Source organism: Chelonia mydas, chromosome 1, assembly GCF_015237465.2.
Source record: "Chelonia mydas isolate rCheMyd1 chromosome 1, rCheMyd1.pri.v2, whole genome shotgun sequence".
NCBI lineage: Eukaryota > Metazoa > Chordata > Testudines > Cheloniidae > Chelonia > Chelonia mydas.
In genome coordinates, this window is record NC_057849.1 from 44,961,587 (window position 1) to 44,987,396 (window position 25,810).

At 41.9% G+C, this 25,810-nt stretch overlaps 2 protein-coding genes across 2 annotated transcripts; one reads left to right on the forward strand and one right to left on the reverse strand.

The window, feature by feature from the left end:
- The first annotated feature begins 4,805 nt into the window (after nucleotides 1-4,805).
- Nucleotides 4,806-14,857, forward strand: GTF3A (general transcription factor IIIA). The gene is made up of 9 exons (XM_037891540.2): nucleotides 4,806-5,235; nucleotides 7,313-7,413; nucleotides 9,375-9,471; nucleotides 9,674-9,762; nucleotides 10,848-10,921; nucleotides 13,367-13,450; nucleotides 13,917-14,146; nucleotides 14,225-14,284; nucleotides 14,552-14,857. The coding sequence occupies exons 1-9, from the start codon at nucleotides 5,032-5,034 to the stop codon at nucleotides 14,711-14,713; spliced, it is 1,101 nt and encodes a 366-aa protein (XP_037747468.1). The 5' UTR covers nucleotides 4,806-5,031; the 3' UTR covers nucleotides 14,714-14,857.
- Nucleotides 14,731-24,351, reverse strand: MTIF3 (mitochondrial translational initiation factor 3). The gene is made up of 4 exons (XM_037891543.2): nucleotides 24,243-24,351; nucleotides 18,395-18,879; nucleotides 16,633-16,787; nucleotides 14,731-15,055 (listed from the first exon to the last, which is right to left on the reverse strand). Exons 2-4 carry the CDS (start codon nucleotides 18,876-18,878, stop codon nucleotides 14,840-14,842), a joined length of 855 nt encoding a protein of 284 aa, XP_037747471.1. The 5' UTR covers nucleotide 18,879; nucleotides 24,243-24,351; the 3' UTR covers nucleotides 14,731-14,839.
- Between the last annotated feature and the right edge of the window lie 1,459 nt (nucleotides 24,352-25,810).

Below are 25,810 nucleotides of genomic sequence, written 5' to 3' on the forward strand. Positions count from 1 at the left end.
AATACAAATCTTTCTAAACAAGCCTACTTTATTCTTAAGGTAAAAAACATTACAGAGAAAACATTAAAAACCTACATGTCTGCTAATAAGCTTACTAATTATCATCCCATCCAATGGGTTTCTTTGCAGTTAAAAGTTCATCACAGCTTCAGCTGAGAATAAACACACAATCTTATGAGGCCTCAGTAGGCCCAATCCTTCCAATCCTCTCCTAAGGATTGGGCCTGGCCTTCTGTGGACCATCTGTTCGCTGGATCAGGAAAAAGGCCCTGAGTCATCTTAAACCCAGTCTTTTTATCCAAAAATCTTTTCTTTGTTGGTCTCTGGAGAATCCAGTTTGAGCTAGTATATGCATATCTCCCCAGGGGATGCTTCAAAGGCTGATAAGGAAGGAAGTTCATCACCTCCCAACTAGGGAAGGTACATACACTGCAACACCACATACACAACTGCATTTCTAATACAATGTACCCAAAGGTATTAACCCTAATTCAGTAAGGTTTAGCTTAATTCAATGAAGTTTATGTTAATTCCATAAGGTTTCTTTAGGGTATTGTCAGCCTGTCACAATACTTAAAACACACAAGTGGTTCCATTGAGTTCAATGGCACCCTCAAGTGCTAGTCAATGTAAGGGTTGGGGGATCAGGCCCTAAATATTTGTCAAGCTTTCTTTATCAGACTGAAGGGAAACACAATTCCCGTTTAACATTCAGAAAGTGAAAAGTCCTATGCTGAGTTGTGCTGGATCAACTCATTGAAATGCCACTGAAATTACCTTAAAAAGAAAAGGAGTACTTGTGGCACCTTAGCGACTAACAAATTTATTTAAGCATAAGCTTTCATGAGCTGAAGTGAGCTGTAGCTCACGAAAGCTTATGCTCAAATAAATTTGTTAGTCTCTAAGGTGCCACAAGTAATCCTTTTCTTTAGGCGGATACAGACTAACACGGCTGCTACTCTGAAACCTGAAATTACCTCAGGCATTGGGAGAGGGACAATTTCTCCTGCTGTCACCTGCCGGAAAAATATTTTCCCCTTTTAATATTTCATATAGAGGAAGGTCCCTCCAGAGCTTGTACTCACCTGGCAGCATGAAACTTTTAATGTAAAGCCTTTTGTCCCTTAATCAAGGGCAATACCAGTATATATTCTAATCTCATGAAAGCAAACAGAGATACAATTAGTCTCATCTCACCTTCTCCAGCTCTGTCCTACCTCTATTACTCTCTCCCATTTTATATTCACCCTACTGTTTCAGTACCTACAGTATTCTTTAAATATCCTGTTAACGAGACAGAGATGTTGCTTCAAATACATTGGAAGGTGGTGGTGCACAGAACAGAAAGAAGGTTTTAATTAAACAAATACTATTCTTGGCAACTAAAAATAAAAAGTAAGTTTATTTGTTATCTTCTGGGAACTTCTATAATAAACTATAATAAATAAAATAAATAAATAATAATAATATAAATGTATTATTTGTACAACTTGAAGTCCCAACCGAGATCGTGGCCCCATGTGGTGCTAGTCACTGTACACGCACGCAGGAGACAAATCATGCCCCAAAGAGTTTATAATTTAAACAGACAAGGCAGACAATGGGTGAGAAAAAGGAGGAAGTATTATTATCATCCCTGAACTGAGGCATAGAGAAGTTAATGACTCACCTGAAGTCATGCAGGAAATCAGTGGCAGAGCTAGGAACTGAACTCAGGTCTCCCAGTCAAATAGCAAACACAAGACCCTTAGCCCAACCTGAGGAAATGCTGAGTTTTGTCATTTCCTGCACTCTTTGAGGCCCTGGGTGGCAGCCACAAATCTTCAGTACAGAGACAATAGAATGGGATGCACTTTGGAGTCTGTGAACAGTGATGCCTAATCAACTAAAGCAATCACTGTGGTATGACAAGAGGAATGCCCTTCCCTTAGGGGCTAAGTGCTTCAAAACCCCAGCAAGAGAGGGACTGTGTAGAAACCAAACCCTAGTCCGCTACAGGGCAGGGGCAGACTTATTGGAAATCTTTCGATTTAGGATACATTTTTCAGATCAGAACAACCTATTACTCCACAGATTTTTCCAATGTTTTCCCTCTGTGGACCACTAGCTAATAGAAAAAGCCTCTCAGAGACCAGCTCAGTAATTCCCCAAAGCTTTGTGAGCCTCCAGTTTTACAAATATTGCACTAGTCAGCATTATTGGGATAGGACAAGAAAGGAACATTTATACTAATGATTTCCCATCATCCCTCCTCTAGCAGGAATTTCTTTTGCCTTACCTTGTTAGCAGAAGTTAGAACTATGCATGGATATGTTGACTGATTGCTATTGAGATACTGTGGCAGGTGCAGCTTGTCCTGCATATAAGGGATGTGAGAAGGGCTCTCTGGAAACTAGGACAGTGCAAATACTGGAGAAAATCCATTGGAGAAACAGCCAAGCTCTGTGAGGAAGTTTAGGCTGAGGTTTATGCTGTGCTATTATTTTTGAGTTACCAACAAACCCAAGCTACTAGAAGGGGATGAGTTTAAACACTCAGAATCTGTGTCCTCTTTTGAAGATGAGTTATACACTCAACCTATCTATTCACCAACAAAATGATGTATTCCTGGAAGGCTAATTGATTTTAAAAGTCTCTATGTAGAGATATTCATTTCTGTATATGAGTAGTATGGTCTTAAAATTAAAAGTTTGACAATGAACTGAATGACTTTGTCAGTAGATTAAAAAATGCTAACTGCAAAATCGGATTAGAATCCACGATGGATAACACATGAAGTAACAGACTGAGCAAGGCGTAGGAAGGGAAGAAGGAGAACTTGGGGAACTACAGACTGGTCAGCCTCACAGCAGTCCCTGGAAAAATCATGGAGCAGGTCCTCAAGGAATCCATTTTGAAGCACTTGGAGGAAAGGAAAGTGATCACGAACAGTCAACATTGATTCACCAAGGGCAAGTCATGCCTGACCAACCTGATTGCCTTCTATGATGAGATAACTGGCTCTGTGGATATGGGGAAAGCAGTGGATATGATATATCTTGACTTTAGCAAAGCTTTTGTTACGGTGTCTCACAGTATTCTTACTAGCAAGTTAAAAAAGTATGGATTAGATGAATGGACTATAAGATGGATACAAAGCTGGCTAGATTGTCGGGATCAACGGGTACTGATCAACAACTCAATGTCTAGTTGGCAGCCGGTATCAAGCAGAGTGCCCCAGCGGTCGGTCCTAGGGCCCATTTTGTTCGTTTTTATTAATGATCTGGATGATGGGATGGATTGCACCCTCAGCAAGTTTGCAGATGACACTAAGCTGGGGGGAGAGGTAGATGAGCTGGAGGGTAGGGATAGGGTCCAGAGTAACCTAAACAATTTGGAGGATTGGGCCAAAAGAAATCTGATGAGGTTCAACAAGGACAAGTGCAGAGTCCTGCACTTAGGACAAGAAGAATCCCGTGCACCGCTACTGGGGACTGACTAGCTAAACAGCAGTTCTGCAGAAAAGGAGGTGGGGATTACAGTGGGCGAGAAGCTGGATATGAGTCAGCTGTGTGCCCTTGTTGCCAAGAAGGCTAATGGCATATTGGGCTGCATTAGTAGACTCATTTCCAGCAGATCAAGGAAAATGATTATTCCCCTCTATTCGGCATTGGTGAGGCGACATCTGGAATACTGCGTCCAGTTTTGGGCCCCCCCACTACAGAAAGGATGTGGATAAATTGGAGTGAGTCCAGCGGAGGGCAATGAAAATGATCAGGGGGCTGGGGCACATGACTTACGACGAGAGGCAGAGGGAACTGGGCTTATTTACGCTGCAGAAGAGAACAGTGAGGGGGGATTTGATAGCAGTCTTCAACTACCTGAAGGGGGGTTCCAAAGAGGATGGAGCTCGGCTGTTCTCAGTACTGGCAGATGATAGAACAAGTAGCAATCATCTCAAGTTGCAGTGGGGGAGGTCTAGGTTGGATATTAGGAAATACTATTTTACTAGGAGGGTGGTGAAGCACTGAAGTCTCTTCCAACCCTAATCTTCTATGATTCTAAGACAAACAGAATTTGTTTATATGCATGAGTAAGAAACTAAGGTGACAACCAGGGTTATTCAATGTAGCATGAGCTCTCCTAGGGCTGCGTAACAAACACCCAGCCAAGAAAGAAATCTTTGCTGGTGGACTTTTACTAACTACAGCCCAGAACATAAAACATTTTAATTGCAACACTTGTTTCTGTTTTATAGCATCTAAAGTCCGGTACATGCTAATAGTGGAGACACTAAAGTGTGTAAAAATAACTTTAAACATTCAGCTATGGTACATCAAACCTTCTTATGTGAAAGACCTTTGTGTCCAATGGCATTGCTTACTCAATACAGCTATCCTAACCTGTGGCAGTAACTGGTGTTTGAGGCTGTTGATACAAATACATACACCTCCCCCCATAGGTAATGTATTTTGCACCCTAGGCAGGGAGTTTGAGAGGTGCCCACTGCCCGAGGATTAGATGGCAGGCCGGCCGGCCTCTTTGTGAGCTATACATCAGGTGCACAGAGTGTGTTCGCAGAAGGAGCCACAGCTGATCCTCCACACAGGCTGCCCAGGGCCACTTCCTGCCTCCTCCAATGGCTATGGACAGGCGGGCACACAACAGCTCAGGGGTGGAGACTGGACTCGAACCCGCAACTGCAGGGTCCCAGCCCGCTCCCCTAAAGCAAGTCTCCGCCTCCTTCCTTTAACCCCGACCGCGCTCTCTCTCTCTCACAAGGAAGAGACGCACAACAGGCTTCAGCGCCTGCGCACACTCTTTTATCCCAGGGAGCACCGCCTCCTGGCTGCGTCCTGACGCTCGCCCAGGAGCACGTGACGCCCGCGGGCCGACACGCCTCGTACGCACGCGCACACAGCGTAGCACGGGCCAATCCGACGGCAGCGCACAGAGGTCAAGCGGGCGCGCGCCGGAGGATAGGCGCCGAGAGGGGACACGAAGACGACGCCGGGCGGCGCCAAGAAAAAGAGCGCATCACGTGGCGTCAGCATGGCCGGGGACGAGGCGGAGGCTGCGGCGGGAGCGGCTGCCGAGTGCGTACAGAGCCGGCGGTTGCCTGTGCGGGGCTTCGTGGGGGAGGCGAGACCCCCCGCGGACTGTGCCAAGCGCTTCATCTGCTCCTTCCCCGACTGCGAGGCCACGTTCAGCAAGGCCTGGAGGCTGAACGCGCACCTCTGCCGGCACACGGGGGAGGTGAGAGAGCGAGGGCGGGGCCGGCACGCGGGGGGGCACGTCTGGGGCGGGGTCGGGAGGTGGGCGGGGCCAGGGCTGGCCGGGAGGGGGCGGGGCTGGGGCGAGCTGGCCGCCTGTGGAGCCCTGCTCTGGTGGTGGGGGGGGGGCCTCTGTTACTCAGTGTCTCTCACTCCAAGATCCCAGAGCTGTGGGAGCCGCTGCGCTGCCAGGGCAGGGGGAGGATCCGGGCTGACCTGCCAGATGAACCAGCCCTGGTTTGCTGCCCACTGGCGCCATGCCCCTGCGGCCTCACACTGTAACATAGCCCCGGGGAGGGGCAGCAGGGTCTCACTGGGCATTTTGCAATGGCATAAGGCAAGAGTTGAGGGATATCAAGAAACTTTAGGGCCAGGAGCAGAGCCATCTCTTCAAGGCGGTGACTTATTTCAGCAGGAAACAGCTCAGAGAAAGTGATGCACCAGGCATGCAGCACTTACTGAGCACAGCTCTGTAAATGGGCACTGGGACTCCTGGGTACCATTTATAACTTTGTTGGGCAGTATCAATTTGGAAATCACAATTTTCACCTGAAAAATCTGGTGTCTGCTGTTGTCACAAGCAACTGCTGTGATTACTGTGACTGAAAAAGATAATAAAAACAATTCCTTGTTTTTTCTCATCATTTTATTTTGAAGGTTTGGCAACACTGTGTAGGTGGTTTCACTTTAGGGAAGGGTGTGCACCCTCAATAAGGTTCTGCAAGAGGATGTTTACCATTCATAGTAGCAGCAGAACTTAAACTGGAAGTAACCAAGTCACAGACAAGAGTGTGAATTATTGGTGTGGTGGGGGAGGGTGACTGAGCATGTTTGGTGATGCCTTTCTAAACATAACAGAAGAACACAAAAAACACTAAATTGCTTTTTAAACTAAAAGGATTTTTAAAAAATCCAGTATAACAAAGGATGTTCTCTCAGAAAATCGATTTTAAAAAAATTGTAATTTTAAAAAAGCCCCCACTCACATTGCACTTTAACCTCTCTTTGCTTTAGTCTTCTCATTTGTGAGGTGGTGGTATGCTTCGCTTGGACCCTGATCCTTCAACTGACTTTGAACAGACTCCCTCCCCTGTTCTTTCCCCTAGTGAAATCATTTGGGGCTCCCTGGGATTGCATAGTCCATTGCAGGATTGTCAACATATTTCCACAGCGCTTTACAAACCTCTGATAATTCTTCAAGCTCCTTGGGTGAAAGAATCTATAGAAATAGAAAGCATTGAACCATGTTAATAGCCTCCAACAATTTAAAAGGACACTATCTATTTGAAATCTAGTTAGTTAAAAGTAGATCCAGGTCCTTCAGGTGTCTGTCTTCATACCAAATTTTGTGGCTTAACCATCAAACTTCCCTGTTTTTATTTATTTTTTAAGTGTGTGTGCTTTCCCATGTGGCTGTGTGGAAAAAACACACAAAGAGGAAAACTAACTTTAGTAAAACTGACTATACTCAAAATGCTGTCAAATACACAATGTAAACAAAAACTGCATTAGTATTTTTCTCCATCTTTCAGTTAGACTATTGTAAGATCACCCTGTGCTAATTTTGAAACATTAATCATCTTATAAGAAACTTGTCTGAACTCTAGAAATAAACTCAAAGGCTTGTGGGTACAGATTTTTGGCATTTTCTTAAATTTAAAAAAAAAAATCCAGATTAAAGTTTGAGACTCTTCTTTTTATCTAGGAAAATATTTTAAATGGGTTCCCATAACAGTTTGTGTGTGCAACCTGAGGATATAACATGCTTTAACTTTCTAAAGAAAAAATTTATGCACATTAATGAATTTTTTAAAACATTTTCTGTAACTGTTAATGATTTAACGCTATATGACTATGACTATACCTGTGCCCTGTATGCTTTGATTTTTTTTTTCCTCATGGTTCTTAAATGCGCTAATGTTTATATTAAAAAAAAAAAAAAACACTTGGTTTCATTAATATAAGGGCAGCTTTTCCTGAAAATCAGTCTCCTAAAATAACTTACTTTTATGATTTTTAAGCAGTGTGTCTCTCTCTCTCTCTTTCTTTCTTTCTGTCAGAGACCATTTGTTTGCAATTATAATGGTTGTGGTAAAGGTTTCACCAGAGACTTCCATCTTACCCGTCACTTTCTTACGCACAGTGGAGAAAAACCATTTGAGTAAGTATTGTACTTGTTTCCTTCAGGCACTGAAAAGATGATTAGCTGCTGTCCTATAGAAACAAACTTAAATAGAAAACTTACATTCAGGAAAGCCAAACAAAGTATAACACTAATATCATTTCAGTGTCATGGAAACCAACACAAGCTGGCATGCTGCTTCAGACTAGTGGGCCATCTAGCCTAGTATCCTGTATCTGGCAATGGCCCATACCAGATGCTTCAGAGGATGGTGGGGTGGGGGGAATCCATAGTAGATGTTTATGGAATACCCTTTCCTTCTAGCACCAAGCTGTTAGTGATTGGCTTGTGCAATGATGCCTGAGGGTTCTAGTTTATCTAATCTAAGGTAGCTTTGCATGTTCTCAGGACAAATACCAAATCCTTTACTGGAATCCTACTAAGCTCTTGGCCTCTCTTTGCTTTGATCAGTTTTAAATTTTTCTTTGTTTCATTGGATGCCCCCTTGCTTTTAGGTTGAGAGAAAGTAAATAGGACTGCCTGATTTACTACCTTTTGATGTTCCATTCACTGTCTTATGGGTGTCTTTTTTTTTTTTTTTTTTGGCCTCCTTTCTCAAATAACTAGCATTAACCTTTTCAGACTCTTCCAGTGGAAGTCTTTTCATGAGATGTGACCAGAATTGAAACAATGTTTAAATGACACTGTCATTTAAACTTTCCTATACTACTAAAATCTTCAGAAATCACTCCTTTAGTTTTGTAATATATTAAAAATGCATATTGCCATGTACAAAATTTTATGTGCCTGACTAACTAGAGCTGGGTGGGAAATTGTTTTCCTGTCCCAGGAGAATTTTTGAGATTTCATAAACTTTCCTGTTCCATAAGCAGATGAAACAAAGATGTTTTAAAGTTGGTTCCCTCCCCCCACCACAAAAAAACAGAATGAGACACTGTTGTCTGATTCAGAGCAGGGACTTGACCCTTGGTCTCCCACTTCCCAAGGAAAGTTTTTAATCAAATCGGGTAAATTCCCATGGAAGTTTTGGTTTAGCGAAAATGACGTTTTCTGAACAAAATCATTTTGTCAAATTCCCAACTAGTTCTGTTACTAATGCGAACGGGGGGATGTAGCTATGTATTTCTTACTCTTAATGAGGTCACTGAAGCAACTATGTAAATAAACTTATCAAGTAATTCTTTTACCTTTTCTTGCAAATGAACCAAATTGAAAATGCAAACCATATTAACTTAGTCAGCCAGGTTTTTTGTGCTAAACAGGACTGGGCATGGACAGAACTTGGAATACGAAGAGAAACAGGTTCGGTAGGATGTTGGTGATTCAGCCGCTAGTATTTTGTCTTTCAATTAAGAAGTGAGCCAATGTCCCAACATAGCTAGGGAGCACTGCTGCTGAAAGGCCCCTCTTTCAAACGAGACATAAAACAGAGAACACTGTTGCTTGTGTAAATTTGTAGTGTTACTGTTGGCTGTTTAAACTACCCCATATTGCCCCATTTCAGTAGGTGAAGTAACTTCTACATGGGTTGAACTCTCATGGAGCTTTCAGGATGAAAAACTGTACGGTGATAAGACTATTTGTTTATTAAAAGATTTCAGGAATTTTTAATACCATAATACTATTAAACACTCCAACTTTTCTAACGCTAAGTACAAACTGCCAAGAATTGGTGTGGGTATGTGATGGTCTGGGAGCCAGGAACCGCTAAATTTTAATTTCTGTGCTCTGACAGGGATTTCCACTGTAGCCTTAAATGAGTCACTTATCTATATTTTAAAGATAAAATGGCAGGATAATACTCTGTAGGATGGTTGTGAGGTTTGATTAATGTTTGTGCAATATTTTGAAGATACTGGTACGATCATTACAAAATACTGACTTGTGTATACAAAGAATTAAACTTGTTGCTCTAGTTCTTTCCCTTCACTCTCCTGATTATCTGAATAGAGTATTAAGAAAATATAATTTATTTGCAGGTGCACAGCTGATGGTTGTAATCAAAAATTTACAACAAAATCAAACTTGAAGAAGCATGTTGAACGCAAGCACGAAAATCAGCAAAAGCAGTATGTAGTAAGTAACTCTTTGCTAATATATGCTTAGCATTAAACAGCCTCCACTTAACATAGTTAACCAAATATTTCCAATCCTGAGTGCATGTTCAAGTGTTGTTATAAAACAGTTGCATATTTAGTACTGAATTTGTAATATTAGCAAAAACCTGTGGATCATATTGGCCTCTCTCTAATCATAACCAACTTAATTTTCCAAACAGTGTGACTTTGAAGGTTGTAGCAAGTCTTTTAGAAAACATCAGCAGCTAAAAGTTCATCATTGTCAACACTCCAGTGAACCTTTTTTCAAGTAGGTGAATAATTTTAATAAACTGTAGATGTTCCCATGTACAATATTTAAATGAAATAAGATAAGAGATCTTCAATGTGGGTGGATGATACAGGATACAAATAATCTGCATTGATTATGGACTTTTTATATGTAAACATGCTTTCCTTTTTATTTTTAAGCGATGCTGTTAGGTTAACTTCAGGTTTAACAGCTTACTACTTTCTGCTATACAGACATACATACACATGCATGTACTGAACTATCCCTTCACTTTGTCAGGCTATTCTGAGCAACAGTCCTGTGCTCCGTAACTGGAAATATTTTGCGCATTTCATGCTTTGAATTTGTTACAGCATCATCCAATTGTATAGTTTAAATTTTACATATAAAGTGTAATCCATAGGTGGAATAGCATTTTCCTTTACCAGGTTGGTTCCCCTGCCTGCTTCCCCAGCAGGGAGTAGCTGCTTAATTAACACAGGTGAGTGGTGAGCAAAAGTGAGTTAGGTGTAAGGACACAATTGGTTCGACTGAAAAGCACTACCTTTGTGGAGTTGTACGTCTCCATTAGCAAAGCAAAACCCGTATTAATTGATGGAAGCAAAATTAGGTCTATTTCTTATAGGTGGAATTTCCTTATGAGTTCCATTGTTACTTCTAACTATCAGTAGCATAACTGAAGGAGGCAGCATAGTCCACTGGCTAGATTATAAGAATAGGAGACAGATTCCTGTTGGTTTTTCCCCACTCTACCCCCAGCTCTGGTATTGACTTGTTGCATTGCCTTGGATGTATCATTTAACCTATCCCCATTTTACAGAAGGAGAAACTACCTCACAGGGATGACATGAGGTTTAACTGAGCTTTTAAAGTCTGGGATGAAACTTGTATATACGTAGAAAATATTTTATAATTAAGACATAAAGCTGCAGCTGTTGAGTGGATCAGGCTTATCAGAGCTGCACTGTGTAGTGTTCTATTATAAAAATATAGAGAATCTTTTTTTGAAAAAATACATTTGATTGCACCCTTCTAATTGCTTTTGGCTCATTAGTGTCTTTGTTTTGCCTTGTTTGATTGTTTTTAATGTGTTTAACACCTAGATGTAGTCATGAAGGATGTGGAAAACATTTTCCTACTCCAAGTAGACTAAAACGGCATGAGAAGATACATGAAGGTAATCTAGTTCTCCCTCTTACTTCAGTCATACTGAAGTACCACAAAAATAGCTTGTTTTTCAGTGTAGCCTGGGGGCTTGGAGATCTACAGCCAGATCTAGACATGGCCCCCACTTCATGAACCAAATAGCCTAAATTGACACAAAACAGCACAGACTAATTGGATAGCTGGCTGAGTGTAATTATAGGGTGTTGCAGGATTCCGTGTGTAACTTCACTTTTAATGTAAGTGAGAACATTCACAGGCTTGGGAGAATAGCTCCAAGTGTTTTTAGTCATACTGCTCAGGTAGGTCCTCCCCAGAGCACGCTTTCCTTCCCTCTGAGATTATTTTGATGTGATGGTCTGGTGGTTAAGGCACTATTTTAGGACTTGGGAGACCTGGATACTGTTCTCTGTTCTGCCACATGCTTCCTGTGTAACCCTGGGCAAGTCACATAGGACCCAATTCTTACAGTTATTAAGGGGCCTAAAAATGCAGATGTGGGATTTTTGAAAAGTGCCCATGTGCCTAACTCCCAACTTCTGAAAATTGCACTAGGCACCTGCATACCTCTAAGATTCTGCTCTGCTCAGCACTGCAAGGTATAAATGACATAGCAGTTTGCCTCATTTTCAAAAGTGATTTAGGTACATGCTGAAAGTTAATGGAACTCAGAGCAAGACTTAATCTCATATGCAAATTTAGGAACTTTAAGTTCATGCCCATATCATCCATACAGGGGAGTTACAGCGCTTTGGTGCACACAGCTATTCACATCACCTTAGCCCAAATTGCAGGGCAGTGCAGATATGCCTTGTCTCTTTTGAAAATGAGACTTAGTTGGCTGGTATTTGTGCCTTGCAATGCTGAGTAGAGAAGTGCCTAAATATCTTTTAAAATCTGGGCCCTAGCCTGTGACTCCATTCCTCATCTGTAAAATCGTGATAATAGTACCTGCCTACCTCACAGGGAGGCTGAGAATGAATATATTAGCTCCTGAGGCACTCAGATAATACAGTGATGGGGGCTATATAAGTACCTAATTTAAGATACAGTTGTGCTCAGTTTTAACTCCTCAGTCAAATGACTTAAACTTCATTTAATCATACCTAATGCAAACTCGTGTCTTGGCAAATCAAAGGTTGGTATGTGGCTTACACTGGTAGAATGAAAGAGGATGACAATCCCAAAATCTAGGTACAATTCCAATAGCTTAAGTATTGTAGGCCCAATATTTGGTTCCAGTCAGATTTACAGTGCGAGTCCCTAAATGTGCTGTTCTGCCCCATCTCAGTTCTTAGTGAGAAGCCATCTAAGAACTGAGGATAGTCTGTGGGTCTTGCACTCTCTGCTGACTGCCAACAAAGGAGCTAATCGCAATACCACTTCATAATGAGGTATCTTAATTCAGAATTGGACTGAACTACTCATTTCAGATAGGACAAATAGCCAGTGGCTCTTGGCTGCTATGAACTTGGAAATATGCTATATAGGTAATTGATGCCATATCTGTGTATCCTAGCTCATTCTCTTAATTTGAGGGCTGCAAGGGTTAACACGAACATACTCTAGCAGCCTTACACACTGAGCCATGTTGCACATGCTGTGGATTTTAGGTATACGTTAACAAAATAGATCTCTCTATATAGCTTATGCACTTAGCATGAAAACAGTGTGGCTGCATTAGCATGGTTATCGAAACTTAAATTGTACATCTTCTGGTAAGTGTACAACTCCTGTGTTGCACTCCATTTTCCTGCCTTGAAAACTGAATTGAGTAAAGGATGGGCAACTTCAGACTCTTGCTGCTAACTGTATCGTGGTAGCAAATTTCATTTTTCTAAATGAAAGTAAGAAGTTGCAGACTTTAGTAAGTTAGGGAAAATCTCCAAAATCATGAGACTTGCATTGTGTCCAGCTCTCTTCCTGCTCTGACAGTGATGAAAGCGCTTTTTTTTTGACGGGGGGAGGGGAAATGTTAATCTCCTGGTATACTATCTCAGCAACTGCCTTTGCCTGTTAGGCTGTGTGAGTCTACAGTGATGTCCAAGTGGGAAAGGGATTCATTAGCCTTAGCTAAAAACCATTCCATCCACTTAGAGTGACACTTTTCAATCTTAAAACTTTATCCAATTGTTCAAGATTCAGAAATATCACTATGCCAAGGTTCAAAATTCTTCCTTTTTGAAAAAGTCAGTTAAGTGGAAACTTTTCTTTTTGTGGGAGAGACATGTAAGAGGAGGTCTGGAAGAAGATGGGGGGGAGTGCTCAAAAACCCCTCAAACTCAGATGACGCATTTCCTTAACCATTCAAGCATTGGAAGTTAAGAATGACGTTGTTTCACTTATCTTGGACCTGTATTGAGCAGGTATATATGTGTATCTAACATTTAGTTGACTGATCTCTGGCAAATTAACACTTTTTAGTGTATTTTCTAAACCTAAGCCATGTGTTTAATAGGATATGCATGCAAAAAAGACAACTGTTCATTTGTTGGGAAAACATGGACAGAACATCTAAAACATCTGAAGGACAGTCATGCAGGTAAGCTCAGTAAAACTTGCTTTTACAGTTCTTTAGAGTGACTTAAGTTCAGTGCTCTAGGGTACTGGATAAGAACCCAAATACTAACTTAAAGGGAAATCTCACTAACCTTTTTACCAACCTGCTCTTTTTAAATTAATTTTAATATATATTTTATTAATTACAAAATAATACAGATTAATATGAGATTTCTATACCATTCTGGCTAATCTGTAATTGGAAAAATACTACTCAAGTCTGTCCCATTTGCCCACAGCTGTGATCATGTGCTAAGGAACTATATCCTATTACACAAGATATGAATAGTCTAGGAGGGGAACAACATGAAGCAGCCCCTGAATTTCCTTCAATTAGTGAATATGAATTGCAGACTCTCATTCTAAAGGACGGATTTGAGTTATTTAAGTCAGAACCTTCATTTGGATTTTTTTTTTAGTAAATTGCCCTGTTCTTGTTTTTCACCTAGAGCCAGTAATCTGTGATTTATGTTCTAAAACATTCAAACGCAAAGATTACCTCAGACAACATCAGAAAACGCATGCTGAAGAAAGAGAAGTATGTCGATGCCCAAGAGAAGGTTGTGGGAGAACTTACACAACTGTGTTTAATCTTCAGAGCCATATTCTTTCATTTCATGAGGAGAAAAAACCATTTTTTTGTGATTATGCTGGCTGTGGAAAAGTGTTTGCAATGAAAGTAGGTATTGTAGACTGCCTTAAAATCCAGAATATCCTCTCTTGGGTCATGTCAATATAACTTTCTTCTCAATTGCAGCAAAGTCTTGCAAGGCATGCTGTTGTACATGATCCTGACAAGGGAAAGCTGAACTTAAAAGTAAGTCAAGTACTTCTGGAAACACCTCTGAGCCATTTCCTTTCACTTCAAGGAGCAAAATGTAAATTAAACACATACAATTACGTAAAATGTCTTTAAAATTGGAAGCTAGTCTAGCTACTATATTTTATGTAGGCACTCTGAAGACTTCTGAATTTAAATACTGTAAAGGAGGGCAAAGATTAATTTTGAGTGTTCCAATTATTAGGATTTTTTAATCTATAAAGTAAGAAGGCTGCTAATTCTGTACTGTGAATCTTTTATAAGGCAAAACAAACTCGTCCTAAACGAAGTCTGGCCTCTCGTTTGAGTGGATATATTCCTCCTAAAGCACAGCGACGAAAGGTTAAAGCGGCAACAGAAAATAAGGCTCTGAATAAACCTGCAGAAAATGAGTTACCAACTGTTGAAACACTTACACTGCACTAGAGACTTCTGAGGACAACTTCAGCGAGAATTGACAATTTGCTTTATTATCACATGGGTCAGTTCATAATGTCTTATGTAGAAAACTGAATATTTTGTTTTGTAGTCACTCCAGGTGTTTGGTTAAAATCACTGCAGTTCACTTGACTCAGTAGTTTGATTTCCATGCTCCTCCTTCAGAATGTCTGTCTGTTTTTCTTTTTCCATTTTCCTGTACTCACTAGCTTCTTTGTCTGACATGTGTCTCAAGACACATGTACTCTTTCCTTCTTTAACTACTCTTGGCTGGGATAGGTAAGTAGCTTTCTCAGGCATAGTAGCAACAATCTGATCAAAGAGAGCCAGCTGAAAACAAGGAAAATAAAAATTTGATTATATTAACAATTGGATTTAAGCAGGCTACTCCTAGTAATTCTTCAGAGTAAGTGAAGAGATTAAAATGTGAAGTCTGCTCTACCTCTGTGGCAGTTTCTTACAGTTAATCTGATACACCATTATCATCTCTGTGCTGCACTCATGGTCCAAAGCAGAGCTAATCACTTATGTCTTGTCCTAGTTCTCTTTTACTCTACTCATCACCACAGAACGTGAGGCTTTTAAAGTGCTGGAGCCACTACCCAATCTCTCCATTTTAGAAGGCTGTTTCAGTGGTAAAGTTCCAGTAAGCACATTCTTCTTTACAGCCATATCTTTCCACTTGATTCTTAAGTGAAATTATAAGCATACTGTGACCATGAACTCCTTTAATAGAAAAGGTTAGCCATACAGTTGCAGCTGTAGACTCAACTAGTGACTGAGTGAAGGAAACATTTATAAAATAAGTTATAAAATGTCAGTAGTAGAGAACCCGTCAGGGGTAGGTATAGTGACTTTCTTTAGTCTGAAAGTCAGTCTTAAACTAATTCGTAATGACTGAATTGTGTCATGCAAGATACTGTTTTGTACCTGCATGAGTAGGGGGAGCCCTATTCTTCTCATTCTTACATGCAAAAAGCCTTTTATTAAATCTGTATCAATAAAATTTTGTTCCCCTTTAAAATAAATCATTAATATTTACACACAAGAATTGCATCCCAGGGAGACATTAAGGACTGTTCTCCTAAATTAGCAAATAGATCCACCATGATCAGAGGTAAGTCACTGCAAAATAAAGTGTACTGAAAAAAAGCATACCCTAGAAGCCACCCATTGACTCTCCAGTAAACGGCATTAATAAAGAAGGTACTCCACTAGGAGTGGGGAGGCAGAAGCTGGATGCTTTGCATTTGTCAACAAGGTGGTCAAGTACAATAAGCTAGCTTTCATGCATATTTGTGGAAGGGAGTCATAGATTCCAAGGCCAGAAGGGATTATTTTGATCATCTAGTCTAACCTTCTGTAGAACAAAGGACATAAAACTTCCCCATAGTAATTCCTTTTGAACTATACCATCTCTTTAAAAAAAAATCCACTCTTCCATTAACAAATTGCCAGTGAGGAAGAATCCACCATCATCCTTGCTAAATTGTTCCAACGGTTAACTACTCTCACTCTTAAACAGCTAAACCTAATTTACACTCTGAATTTCTTTAGCTTCAACTTCCAGATTGTCTTACTCTACACCAACTATGCAGTAGAATAATGCAGCGTTAACATTTCTAGACAACAGTGTGAGATTTACTTGTGTAAATGCATTGTTCAAACTATCTCTGTGAAGAGACCATTAGTCTTGAAGAGTGGTGTCTGATAAATGGAAATAGCTTCACTTAAAAGGAAGCAGGTTTTGCCCTCTGTACTAATGTCACAACCATTACTTTTTTACTAATAAGAGTTATACTATCAAAGGAAGAAAGCAGTATTATTCCTGGAAATACTTAGCACTGGTCACCTTATTTAATACACTTAGCTGATCAGACATTTTAAAAAACCTTACTATAGCTTACCATCTTTTCTGGTCCATCTGCAACATTTCGTTGCTGTACAGAAATTCTGACATGATGCTTCTTATCAATCCACTGCTGAATCTGTCTAATTTTGGTCTCTAAGTCATGTTTTGCAATAGCTGCAGAAAAAGTTAACTCCTTCAGCTGAACAGGCCCTGTTAAAATATAACCAATAATATATAGGCTTCAAATTAATTTTAGTAGTGTTGTGTACACCCCTGTTCAGTGTTCTAACGCACCGAGGCTACTGGGAGTTTTACTATTTTGTTTTTTGGAGGTGGAGGTGGGGGGGAGGGGAGAAAAGTACAGGTCAGACGTCAGACAAGTGTCTTCATTCTAAAGAACCCATCTTGTCTACTTCATTAAGAGTTTCCTGTCTTACCAGTTTATCATTCTTTTTGCACCACTCCACAATACCTTATGTCCTCCTATCTTGCTCATTACCAGGCTGTCTCCTCCTATGCTGCTCCTTGTGCTTGGAACATCTTCCCTCTACCATTATGGCAGGCCTTTCCTCCTTCAACATCCCTCTTAAAGAGCTCTCTTTTCCATAAGGCTCATAACCATTAACCAATATTAAATTAGAGGGTTTTGGTGGAAAGGATTATAATCTTAAAGTTACCATTTCTAGTCACTTAGTCCCTGTTTTTCAGACTAACCAGGTTTGGTCAAGGTCTGTCTCAGATAAGGCTGAGTACAACTCAAGTACTTAAATAAGGCTGTTCCAAGGTGTACCTGCCATGAAATGTATGAATTCCTAATTAACCTTTTTATATTTAAAAAAGCAAAGTGTTTTCCCATTGTATAGTTAAGTGGGAAAACTTTTAAAAATTAGTCATCCCCCTCCACTCCATCTCCGGTTCTGTTTCAAAAGATCACACAGCCTTGAATTCTGTTACAGATAAGAAGTCCTTGTAATAGCATAAACACAATTCATTCTCCTCCCACCCTCTGCGCATGCTCTTAAATATCCATTGTTACAAACTTCTTTTTGTAGGTGTTTTAACAAGAGCTAACCAAAACTCTTACAGTGGAGCTACTGCTGTAGCTCACTTGTCTCAAATCAGTAATGACTAGCAGAAAACTTCAAGAAGTATGAACAGTTTCTTTGTTTGCATGAGGATAACATAAGACAGTCAGACATCACTATATACAAACACCTTCTCTAAGTGCTCCATCTTGCCAAGTTATTAACCCAATAATTTAAACTTCAGGTACAGAATGATTTATGAGGAGAAATTGAATAATTTTGGTTATTTTATATATAAAAAAGTGGAAAGGTCCATTTGGAACACTGTAAATACATTGTTGCCAAGGCTTCCAGATTTTCTCTCCTTTATGTTTGAGCAATGTTTTGTGACGGTCAGTGGCGAAAGTATGCTTCTTATAGATATGGCATATTCAGTTGTAAAAGCCGTATGTCATTTATGAAGTTTGCATTAACAAAAATTAATGATCATTTAAAAGAACAAAAATTCAATATGAATGCCATGGTACCAGAATCTAGGTCATTCATTTATATAAGTACTTAAACAATACCAGAAGCCAAAATATAAATTATGAGAGCATAATAGAATGGTTTGCTGCATTAACTAGACTAAACCAATTTTTGCTTTTTCAGCATGCAAATTCAAAATAACATTGACCGTGATGACAGTACTCTGGATTTACATTGATGTAACAAACAGGATTTGATCTACTGTCACTCCTTCTAATACAGCAGTTTTCAAAGTGTTTAATATTATATTAACAAGGCACCTACCAGCTTTTGAACTTGCTTTTTGCTTCTCTCTACGTTTGAGCTGCTCTTCATGAATCTGCTTCCCAGTCATTAGTCTGTACACTGGAGGCTCTTCATTTTCACGCAGTGGAACAAGCTTCAAATCACGATCATTCATGAGTCGAATCACATCTCCTCTGTGCATATTTCCTAAGCTGTCCCCATTTTCGCTAATTACATGAAGGATCCGCTGAGGAATTTTCCTCCCAATGCTTCCAAATGTTTTTTGGGCATTTGGGGGTTTTTTCTTTCCTTCTGGTTTCTTTTCAGCTTCTCCAGTTGTACAAAATGATTTTGTAGGTACAAACATAAGTCTCCTTTTAGCACCAGCCATCACCATCAATGCTTGAGAGAATGTTGTCTTTTGCATAGTTTGCGTCAAAGGAATGTCAAAGTATTTATTTATGCAACTAGTTTCATTCCTTGTGGCTTGATGTATTAATTTCCTTAGACAAAGGGCAGCCATTCTGAGAAAGTGGGGAAAAAAGAAAAAAAACTTCTAGTCATTAGTTAGAAAGACCTAAGTCAAGGTTGGCAGCCCTAATTCTTAAACTATCCTTTCATTTGTTTGCAAAGTCATGTATTTTTTGATTTAGTAAGACGCAAGGTGCACAGTCATCAGCGACCCTACAGTAATAAAGTGTTCATGCAATAGAGAAAGAAGGTTTGGCAGGGAAACCATTTCAAGCTTCTGAAGGGGCATATTAAATGGAGGTTTTTTCCAATATTTTAAAATGTAGGGTCTAAACTTACTTTAAAGAATCCCAAAGAGTTCTGTGCGCTAGCTGATTTACCATTGTAAGACCAGATAGTTTGCCATAGGCCAGAGGAGTGAGTTTGTTTTTTAAATAAAGTCTCAGCATTTGAAGTTACATGCACAAATGAAGAAAGCTGGATGGAAAATCTGACAGTGGAACCTCCCTCCTGGTGCTGCTGGCACCCTGATGATTAGAATATTTTCTTTCACTTATACTACACTGACTCAGGTCCACCAAGACACCCAAGAGAAGCTGAGGTTTATGCATCATATCTCTGCAAAGTCCTTAGAAGTTCATGTCTCTGAGGCTTATAGGAGGCTTGGAACTTAAAAGAATGAGACTTCCATGCAGAATCTTTGAACATGCAGTTAAAACCTGACCTTTACCATACCTGTAGTCAGCCCATAGAGAGGAGCACACATTTATCCCAGGGTTGAAACTGTCCTTTAATATACAACCTATTTCTTACATCACTGACTCAAAATAATAATAGTTTATTTTCCTCAAAATATGAGCTACCCAAACTTAATCCCATATAAGTAATCAAAGGAGAATACTTGGCAGTTTTGCTGTTATATGGGCTAAGTCCTCTTGTCATTTCAGTAACTAAACTAGAAAGCTCTATCATCTCTAAGTTCAGATAAATATGCAGTAATATTAGAGCACAGCTGCATCTATATTAGTGGTTTAACTTGTCAAGCTATATTATTTTGACAGAAGTTGAAAATAAAGATTTGCTATTGACAGTGTTTAAAGGTGTCCACAATCTTTACTGGTTTCAGAGTAGTGAGTTAGGACAATATCTTGATGTTTCTCCCTACTCCTCCAAAGGCATTTAAAGAGCTTACATAGAGAATGCACTCAGCCAAGAAACCAAGGGGTGTGGGGAGAGTGCATTTTATAATGGCTATCCAACCATAGCTGTTTAAATGCTTTTTTCTGTCCAAGGTGATGTTTGTGAAGCAGGCAGACTGGGGAGAGGAAGGTAAGGTAAGAGTTTGCTACAGGCATATGGAATGGAGCAGTATTTCATAGAGTATGTCTACACTGCAGTGTTAGCCCAGGCTCAAGCCTAACCCCCCTTCTGTCTACACAAATTGCACTAACAGAGGGCTCGCTCCCAGGACCCCACCAGGGTGGAGGGTCTGAGCCTGAGTCAAGCTGGGACTCTGGATTCAAACCCTTTTGCTTTGCAGTATAGACACAGTCCTAGTAGATGCATGCTCTGGAAGTCTGCCAAAAGTATCCTGTGGGCCAACTTTCTTTGTCCTCTGAACAGTCAAGTTTGGTGGACAGTCAAGTTTTCCCACACTGCACCACGAACAAAGGGCTAGAGCGGCCACATTTTGGGAGGGCACTAGGAAGTCTGAGATATGGTTGGTTGGAGTTGGGCCCACATAATGTAGTGCAGATGCCGGAAACCCCAGGTTGGAACCCAAGGTTCAACAATTCCTAACCTGAGGTGACAAATGAATGTAGAGGCTCAAGCCCTAGGTTAACAAACTCAAGGTCTGCTAATCCTGTACTTACATTGTAGTGTAAACATATCCTAAACCACATTACTCCATGACAGAGGTTCCAGGCTGTGGATAGCAAGCAGAGATAGGTGCTTAAGTCTGCAAGAGGGCAGGGCTTACAACACACTCTTGTCCTTGATGTCTCCTATTGCCTGGTTTAGGCTGCTCCCTGCCTAGCATACTGGCTTTTGTGGATCCCACTCTCAGGCCCCTTTCTCTCCACATGTATTGTATAGGGAGCCTACGCATGTGTAGCCTCAGGTTAGGAGTTGTAGCTTGGGTCCAAATCTGGGCTCCAGCATCTAAAGTGCACCATGTGGGCCTGAGTGCAACCACCCATATCCCATAGCACCCTCCCAAAAAGTAGCCCCTCTAGCCCAGTGAGGGAAAACTTGACTGTACAGAGGACAAGAAAAACCAGCTTATGGGATACATTTGGTGGACTGGCAGAGCATGAGTCCTGTGGGGCTGCATCTACACGGTAAAGCAGTGGTTCCCAAACTAGTTCCGCCACTTGTGCAGGGAAAGCCCCTGATGGGCCAGGCCGGTGTGTTTACCTGCCGTGTCCATAGGTTCGGCTGATCGCGGCTCCCAGTGGCCGCGGTTCGCTGCTCCAGGCCAATGGGAGCTGATGGAAGTGGCAGCCAGTACGTCCCTTGGCCTGCGCTGCTTCCAGCAGCTCCCATTGGCCTGAAGCAGTGAACCACAGCCACTGGGAGCCACAATTGGCCGAACCTGTGGTCACGGCAGGTAAACCGGCCCAGCCCACCAGGGGCTTTCCCTGCACAAGTGGCAGAACAAGTTTGGGAACCATTGCAGTAAAGCAATACAGTTGAACCCTGGGTCCTGGCTTGGCTCAGGGTATGTCTATACAGTAAAGAAAAACCTACAGCTGGCTTATGCCAGCTGACTCAGGCTGCAGGGCTGTTTCACTGCAGTATAGACTTCCAGGTTTGGGCTGGAAGGTGGGTCTAGAACTAAGTCTACACAGCAATGCAACAGCCCAAGCCCTGCCAGCTGGAGTTGGCAACCCCTGTGACAGTGTGTAGATGGAAGGGGGTTAGGTTTGAGCCTGAGTTTAAACCCTGGCTTACACTGCAGTGTAGACATACCAATGGTGTGTGCAGAATCAGGGCCTATGGTTGGTACAAGTTTTGAGATGACTGTGTCTCTTACTATGACTGGGAGCCTATTGTGTTAGGTGCTGATTAAGCACTTAGTAAGAGGCAGTCCTTATGCTCAAGAGCTTTCACTCTAAATAGACAACAGAGAAGGGTCAAACGGAAACAGAGATTCACTGACTTGCCCAAGGTCACACAGCAAGTCAGTGGCAGAACCAGGATTAGAACCTGAGTCCCCAGTCCTGTCCCCTACCCACTGCACCACATTGCCTTTCCTCTAGTGTACCTGATTATTAAGAATGTCACATGCTCAAGACCAAAATGTATCCTCCATCCCAAAGAACCTTGTATTACTTCACTGTTAATTACTGATCAGAAAAATGAAACTCCTGCTACCCCAAACATACATATCATTTCAAACTTTGTTCTCCTTGTCTTCCTTATTTAGAGCCATGGGCTAACATTTTAAATGCCATATCTGCCCCCAACCCTCCCCCAGCCCCCATTTGCTGGGGGAGAGAAAAGTATCTTTTACATCAATGGATTTTGCTGCTTATGTTTCTGGTGTGGTTGCATATTTTGCTGTGTGTGTGTTACAATCTCTGGGAAGGACCATGCACAGCAGGGAGAAGGTATTTTATTATGAGTTTTACAGTGTCTGGGGAGGGTATGTTGCTGTGTGTGTATGTTGACGGGATACAAGTGCATGCTGAGAGGGAGGTGTTTTGCTGAGTGCTGGGATGAGGTATTTTGCTGTGTGGGAGTGTACATGCACATGAGCAGGGAGATTTTTTTTTTCTGTGCACAAGTGCACTGGGAAGAGGTATTTTGGGTGCATGTGTGTGTGCTGGGAAGGAATATTTTAGAGATGGTGTGGGAGGGAGTATTTGGGATGTACCTGCAGGCCTGTGGTGGGAGAGGGAGTCAGGGTGCACTGATTTAAATTATTGATTTTAATCAACTTTTCCATTTGTACTTCAGTTCTTTTCTAAAGAAAAGTGCAGTCTCATTGGTTGATATAATCATAAAAACATACTGATTTACAACTAATTAGAGCCTTTATATTAGATTTGGTACTTTTTTTGCTATCTAGTAGAGTACACTATAACTATATACATGTACTTAAGCAATTATTTCATTTAATGGTTTCAGATTCTTATTGATTGTACAGTTTTAGTATGTTAGAGAATAGTGAATGATATATTGCTTATTTACTAGATAATTAACTTTTTGCTCATGACTTGTCAAGCTGCATTAGGATGGTAACAAATTTAATTAAACAGAGGAAATAGCACACAAAATGTATTTTTATTAAACAAAACAAGCCGTTAATATAGTACTTGAACTATTTTGCCATATTTATAAAGCTTGATCTCAAAAGTTAGATGTTTTCCCCAATTCTTTCTTTATCAAGAAAAGCAGACTTTAACTCCAAGTTTTGATCGAGGCTCATGGGTTCAGCATATTTATTTTTTCTTTAAATGTTTTAAGAGATTATAATAAGTTTAGGCTTTAGCATATTTTGTATTAAATTCAGATATTTTTAACAGTTTCATTTTTTAAAGAAAATCTTAGAATTTAAATAACAAAATAAATCCAGTTTAAATAAAAAATCTGATATTTTTAATTCATTTTTATCTACCCAAGAGGGGTATTTTGGGGGCATGTGCTGGGAGATGGGTGCTGGGAGGGGATATTTAGGAAGGGTGCTGGGAAGAGTGTGTGTACTTTAAAGGGGTATTTTGGGGGTGCTGGTAGGGGGTATCTTGGTGGTACAGGGCATGGTGCTGGGAGGGATGTGTGTACTGGGAAGAGGTATTTGGGGGTGTTGGGATGGGTGTGTGTGCTGGGAGCGGGTATTTTCGGGAGGTGCTGGGGATGTATACTGGGAGGGTATATTTGGAGGTGCTGGAGGAGTGTGTTTTCTGGAGGGAGTATTTGGGGGGTGCAGGAGGGGGTACCAGGAGATGCTGGAAAAGTGTGTGTACTTGGAGGAGTATCTGGGGGGTACTGGGAGAGGGTACCTGAGGGGTGCTGGAGGACTGTGTGTACTCGGAGGGGCATTTGGGGGTGTACATGTACTGGGAAAGGTACCGGGTGAGTGTACTGGGAGGGAGTACCGGGGGGAGGGGGGCTGGAGGAGTGAGTGTACTGGGAGGGGCATTGGGGGGTACTGGAGGGGGGTACGTATAGTGGGAGGGGTACCGGGTGAGTGTCCTGGGGGGGCACTCCCGGGGTGGGGGGCAGTGTCGCTCTCCGGGGCTCCCTCTCCCCCTGGCAGGGAGGCGGGGGCAGGCCCGGGACGCGGTGCCAGCACCTCAGCGCCTCCCTTCGGCCCCTCCCACACCGCGGCCCCGCCACCGCCGCCCGGCCGGGCTCCGAGGCCCCGCGGCGGGGCAGGCGGCCGGGCCGAGAGGCGCGCGGCGGCGCTTACCTGCCGGGGCCGGGCCGGGCCTGGGGATCCGGCAGCGGCGGACGCAGGGCGGGCGGCGCCAGGCGGGGCGGAGCTGAGCGAGCGCGGGAGGCGGAGGGCGGCCTGTGCCCGCGCGGCGGGGGCGCGCGGCGGGGTTGTGCGAAGAGCCGGGGTGTCTGCTGAGAAGGGGGGGACGGGGGGGGGGCAACGGCCTTTGCGGCGGGGACACTGGGCGCTGCAGCGTGTTACTTAGTCTGGGGGTCCCGTGTGTGACTCGGGGGTTACTGGGTTTGCGCGCGTGTGATGCATCTTGGGAACCTCTCTCCGGCCGCCGCTGTAGCTTTGCGCCGCTGTGTGTGCGCCCCTGCTGGCGCTGAGGGGGACTGCACTGGGCGGGAAGCTTGCACGTGTTGGGGCAGACACAGCACGACGCAGGCTGTTGCGAGGCGGCTGGCGGCAACCTGGCTTGGTCCTGTAGATCAGGCCTTAGTGTTTAGAAATGACCAACTGTTTTACTAAATAAATACATAAAAAAGGAAGAGAAGGGGATCCTGGCCTTCACCTTTTGATTTTAACTGATAAAGGAAATGGGACTGGGGACAGTTTTCCTTTTCTATCTATATTTGAAAGTTTGCAGTCATTGCCTCAGTTCTTGCAGTGGGTTGAGGAAATTTCGAAGTCATTTTATGGAGCTTTTGCAAAATTTGTCAGTGTAATTTTTGTGTGTCTGTGATTCTTCAGAGAAAATACAGTGTGTGCAGCTCTGTAGAAGAGGAAAAAATCTTTTCTAAATCAATTTCAAATCTGAACCCCATGTTCAAATGTTTGGGGTGTCTATGAGCATCTCTAAAGCCAGCACCTTAGATTCCTTTTTAAAACTCACCTGTATGGTAATGAATACAGAAAACTGCCACTCATGATAATGTCAAGGTAGGTGGCAAGTTGTGTTAACTGCTACAGCTAAAAATCATACACCCATCTATTCTATGATAAGACAACCTATTGTTTTTGTTACCTTGCTTACCAGTCTCCATCACTGCCTGCTTTTCTGTTTCATCTACCTGTCTTTTAGCTTGTAAGATCTTCAGGGAAGGAATTCTCATTTACTATATCTTTGGACGGTGCTTAGTCCACTGGGCCCTCAGTATGAAGCTATTGCAATATAAATTATTAATAATAATCCTTTTCAAGACCCCAGTTGCATCCTAGAGAGAGGAAAAGACTCTGCCCTAGGGAAAGGAGTGACAGAATGTGATTGATACTGGTTTTTTTCATTTGCAGAAGACAAAATATTTTCCCCTTGGAATTCAGATTAACCTACAGAGGTGTGGAATTCGAGAGTGCCAGCAGGTACGGAGGATAATTTTGGCTGAAGCAAAAAAGATTGAAGTACCACTTTATTTTTGAACCTTGGACTATGCAATGTTAAATAGGGGGAGATTTTCAAAGGCCCAAATGACAGTGCCTTTGAAAATCTCCTTCTACCTGTACAATTTTAATGTTAGTATGAGCTATAAAGCAGAGGCAACGCATGGGGGGGGGGGAAAGCGGGGAGGACACACAGGGTCATGTGCCCCCAGAGATTTCTA

Bases quoted from the DNA above. Each gene is read 5' to 3' on its own strand.
- MTIF3 (XM_037891543.2), bottom strand. From the start codon at position 18,878: ATGGCTGCCCTTTGTCTAAGGAAATTAATACATCAAGCCACAAGGAAT. The intron at 16,788-18,394 runs GTAGGTGCCTTG...ATATTTTAACAG, and splicing joins AAAAGCAAGTTCAAAAGCTG to GGCCTGTTCAGCTGAAGGAG. The intron at 15,056-16,632 runs GTAAGCTATAGT...CCTTGTTTTCAG, and splicing joins CAGATGGACCAGAAAAGATG to CTGGCTCTCTTTGATCAGAT.
- GTF3A (XM_037891540.2), top strand. From the start codon at position 5,032: ATGGCCGGGGACGAGGCGGAGGCTGCGGCGGGAGCGGCTGCCGAGTGC. The intron at 5,236-7,312 runs GTGAGAGAGCGA...TCTTTCTGTCAG, and splicing joins TCTGCCGGCACACGGGGGAG to AGACCATTTGTTTGCAATTA. The intron at 9,763-10,847 runs GTAGGTGAATAA...TTTAACACCTAG, and splicing joins TCCAGTGAACCTTTTTTCAA to ATGTAGTCATGAAGGATGTG.